This window comes from Frankliniella occidentalis, unplaced genomic scaffold (assembly GCF_000697945.3).
Source record: "Frankliniella occidentalis isolate FOCC.00 unplaced genomic scaffold, Focc_3.1 Scaffold638, whole genome shotgun sequence".
In the NCBI taxonomy this organism is placed as follows: domain Eukaryota; kingdom Metazoa; phylum Arthropoda; class Insecta; order Thysanoptera; family Thripidae; genus Frankliniella; species Frankliniella occidentalis.
This window is the reverse complement of record NW_026267753.1, coordinates 35045-39161: the sequence shown is the minus strand read 5'-3', so window position 1 is coordinate 39161 and position 4117 is coordinate 35045. Positions and strand designations below refer to the sequence as shown.

Sequence of the window (4117 nt, the reverse complement as noted above, 5' to 3'; positions counted from 1 at the left end):
GGGGGAGGCCGGGCGAGAGCCGGCAGGAGGGGTGGAAGTAGGGGGTGCTGTGCCCGCTATGCCTCAAGCCAACAAAAGAGCTAAGCGACGATCGACGAATAGCAAGGCAGGGCCGATGGCTGTCATTCTTGCTGAGCGCGGCACGACCGGCACGGCACGGCAAGCCGACAGGCAGCGCGGCGCCCTGTCCGACAGAGCGATCAGTCCAGCCAGCCCAGCAGCCGAGCCGCTGCGTTTGCAGTCGTCCAGCCGCCGTTCGGGTTTCAGATTGCAGGGCTCTCGCCGGTTCCAGTCCCAGTCCCCCGGTCTGCAGCATACGGCAGAGCCTCTCAGTGGTCCCAGGTCAGTGAACATCCTACCACATCCTACCCGCCCGCCCAAGTCAAGTCGGCACAAACAAACGCAAGAGTGCGGGGGCTGCCGCAGAGAGGGCCACTAGTTAAGTTGGGCCACTCCTGTAGCTAGAGCCAAGTGTACAAAGTGAGGCGAGCTCAAATGACCACGTCAACGAGGCGCTCAAATCACTGGCGTATTTTTGAGGGACTCTATGAGTAAGGCCCTTGTTATTGGAGGTTATGGTTGACGTGTTTGTGTGGACTGTTATTCCAGAGATAGAGCTCAGGTATTCAAAGTATTGCAAGTCATGAAATATGCGTATTGTCCCTGGAAACGTCAGTGGTGGAACGTTTTCTGTGAGGGGGGGGGGCGGGGGTATCTCAGAGCTGGCCTTGAAGAAGTAAGACGGGAGAACAAACGGCACACTGCGCATGCCCAGGTGCACCCCGCCGGTGCGAGCGGATTTGCCTACCATCTTCTGCCCCTAACGCGCCATGGCCCCTGTGAGCAGGCAAACCTGCTCGCACCGACGCGTTCACACCGACGCGTTCACACCGATACACCCCTGATGTGATGACATCTTCCCTTTAAAAATGAATTTGTACTTAACTTGCAGGCTTTGAGAGAGGTTGATAATCATGGCTCATATAGTGGAGAGAACTAAGTTAACACCCGGCACCGCCGATTACCAAGCTGTTTCCGACTGTAAGCTATCTTTTCTTTCACTTTTGGCACTATAGAGTGATTCCTGAAGTTTTTGTCTAGTCAAAACTTTTTTTACAGTGTTTTGCTCCCACAATTTTAATCGGGACACCCGCCTTGAAATACAGTCCATCGAGGCAGTTCAAAATTATGGACTCGAACAACAATTCAAGGAGAAGCAGGAGAACTACAAGAAGACTTATGGGCACGTGAGGGTCGTCAAGCTCTGGCACGGCACGAAAACGAATAACGTCGCCCAGATTTTAAAACACAATTTCGAGGTGTCCCGTCACGGTCAGAACGTGGGTAAGCACTCATCTCTTTTACTGTATAGCCCCCCCCCCTCCACCCCCCACATTTTCGCAAGTCCAGCTGTAAATTTGGATTTCCCCGCCCAGGTCACAGGTTTGGCGCTGGTGTCTCCTTCTCGGCCTCTGCCATGTACGCGTCCCACTACTCGGACAAGATCTCGGTCTCGGGCTGCATGCTGCTGTGCGACGTCCTCGTGTCCAACATCCTGCAGGTGGAGGAGAACAGGGGCCAGCACGCCGTCATGCAGCAGCCGCCCTACATGCCCGGCCGCTTCCCGCTGCGCTACGACACCACGGCCAAGAACAAGGACACCCTGGACGTGGTGGTCAAGTTTGAGCCCAACTCTTACCGTCCCACCCACGTAGTCTACTTCAAGCGGACAGCTGCGCCTGTCCGCGAGGACGACTTTGATTATTGCGATTATGATGATGATGATTATCATTACTACGGGGACGGCGATGACGACTACTGTAAGATTTGTGATAATTACGAGTGCGAGTGCGATGACTATGACAATGGTTTCTACTACGGGCCGTACTATTGACGATTCTCAGAGGAGATGTTATTGTTAATTTGACTTCCTTTTCTTTTTGATTTCAGAACAACATAAAATTGTTAGGTTACTGATTAGTGGTCAGTAGTTGCCAAGACAACCAGTCCTTATTCGTACGGTAGTGTGTTAATTTTAATTTGCCTAATGTTTTTCATGATTTACTCAGATTTGCTGGTCGTGTACTTGTTTCTTATCTAACCTGACAGTGTGTTTATGATTTATTGATAATAATAACAACAGATCTGTTTTTCAACCGCGCCTTAGCCTCTGACGCAGGTTTCGGATTATAACATTTTTTGCAGCAGCCCCGGCCTCGCCCGCCGTGCTTATGTCGCCCGCACTTCAACCCCTGCGATTGGGGAGTTTTGAGAGGGTGGGCCACTGGCCCCACACAGCTGCTTGGCGGGTCAGCCTACCCAGCGCTACGCAGGCGCCTTCACTGGCGAGTGTGGTTGTCGAGGGGTACGTGTACACCGACTGGAAGTCAAAAGATTAGACGCGACTGGCGAGGGGTGTGACTGGATTTGATTGGGAAAGCTCACACGGGAAGAAAAAGTGGTTTTGACGGTGTTTTTTTTTCACGTCAATAAACTCATATTTTTGTTTTCTAAATTCACACTGATTGCGCTCTCTGATCCCGAGTCACTCTTCAGCACGCTGCTCTCGCCCCCCAGGCCGCTGCGCCGCGCTGCGCACTTCGCGCCCCGCCGCGCGTCCGCGGGTCCGCAGGTGGCACCCTTTCGCCGTGCTAGAGCATCGCGCGGCTGCCAATGTTTCTGTGGGGGTGTGTGTTGGGTGTGAAAGCGCGCCCGTGTGCGAGTGGGGCTAGTCGGTGGGGGCCTCCCCCTGGCCCCTCCCCCACGCCCCAACGCCGACCTGAGCGCCAGCCAGCCACCATCAACATATGAGCCGCGGCGCTAAGCGATCGCCGCCGCCGTCACAAAAGAGGTTTGGTTCTTCTCTTTTACTGCAGCCTCGCGCCCACATCCGCGGCCAAAATTACCGGTTTCACGAGGAGTCGGGTGTCAGGCGCGGGCCCGAGGGGGTGGCGGGTGGTGGACAAGTAGTACTTAGTGCTTTGGGGACCAGGGGGAGCCCGCGGCGGCCAGCCAGAGCTCGCCAAGCTCGGGCTCCTCGGCGGCGCCGGTGTGGCGGCGCGGCCATCGCGCGAGGTTCGACATAGAGGATTTCCCCGATTTACCAGCAAACAGGCATCAGGCGCGGCGGCTGCACGCCGACCTGGCGCCCGTCCAAGGCGCCTCCGCACTCCGCGCCCTCGCCGCCGCCACCCTGCCGGGGTTGCCGTGAAAACACACCTTGCGAGCAATGCCTTTGTGTGCCTTTGTCACCCTCGGCATAAGGCGCCCGCCCCGACCAACCCCGTTGAACGGCTGGCCGAACACTCCAGCGAAAGCACGATTCTGTCGCGTCTCGGCCCCCGTCGTCGTCGTCCGGTCGGCAGCGTCTACAGGAAGTGCAGGTTCAAAGTCCTCACCTACCTACGGAAGGGGTGCGGCGCTCGTCGCTCGGCTCGGCCTCTGGAGCCCTCGCCTCAGCATATCACTGGCGCAGCTGCGCACCCACCACTCGCGCCGCGTGCCCGTGCGCCTCGACAACAAGGAACGGACGGAGCTCGCCGACGGCGCGGGGACGACGGCGAGGGAGCGACTACGGCTACGGCTTCGCGCCCCGCGGCCTGCCTCAGGCCTGCCACTCCCAGCCGGCGGTGGTGGCGCGCTCCGCCCATGAGTGCGAGAGAGAGAGCGAGGGGGAGGGCAGCAGGGGCAGGGAATGGCGTGTCTTACCAGCCGACAGGAATAGCGCCGGGCTGACTTGCACCGCCGTGCCGCGCCGGCCCGCTCGCCAGACATCCGCGGGCGCAGTGTTCCGCCGCAGTCCTGAGTCGTTGGTCCAGGCGCCCGGCTCACGGGCAACCCCTCGCACACGCACCGCACCCTTTGCCTACCTCACAGGCTGAACCGGAGACTGTCCGGTCCTTCTTGCGGCAACATATCGCCGCTCTGATCAAATACCCAGCACGTTCTACCACTCCAAACATTCGTCAGACACCAATTTGCATACATTTGTGAGACAGAGATCAGAGTTATGTGTTTCAGATCATGATGTTTCCCATCAGATCAAATTAAAGTCTGGGCCAAATGATGACAGCAAGATCGAAATTCTTTCTTTTAATGATCCAAATGCCTTGATCAA

General features: G+C 57.2%; 1 protein-coding gene across 3 annotated transcripts; it reads left to right on the top strand.

Moving 5' to 3' along the window:
- Positions 1-149: 149 nt before the first annotated feature.
- On the top strand, positions 150-2156 carry LOC113210435 (protein mono-ADP-ribosyltransferase PARP10-like). 3 transcript variants are annotated; one of them, XM_026428430.2, is made up of 5 exons: positions 154-342; positions 953-1041; positions 1120-1344; positions 1437-1820; positions 1951-2156. In XM_026428430.2, coding segments are annotated over exons 2-5 (678 nt in total). In that variant the 5' UTR covers positions 154-342; positions 953-974; the 3' UTR covers positions 1953-2156. The 3 variants fall into 3 exon arrangements, with proteins under 3 accessions (XP_026284213.1, XP_026284215.1, XP_026284214.1); XM_026428428.2 differs by having other exon boundaries at positions 150-342; positions 1437-2156; XM_026428429.2 differs by lacking the exon at positions 154-342 and adding an exon at positions 393-551 and having other exon boundaries at positions 1437-2156.
- The last annotated feature ends 1961 nt before the right edge of the window (positions 2157-4117 follow it).

Coding starts and splice junctions, on each gene's coding strand:
- LOC113210435 (XM_026428428.2), top strand. CDS start 975: ATGGCTCATATAGTGGAGAGAACTAAGTTAACACCCGGCACCGCCGAT. Junction 1,042..1,119: donor TTACCAAGCTGTTTCCGACT/GTAAGCTATCTT, acceptor CTTTTTTTACAG/TGTTTTGCTCCCACAATTTT. Junction 1,345..1,436: donor CCGTCACGGTCAGAACGTGG/GTAAGCACTCAT, acceptor TTCCCCGCCCAG/GTCACAGGTTTGGCGCTGGT.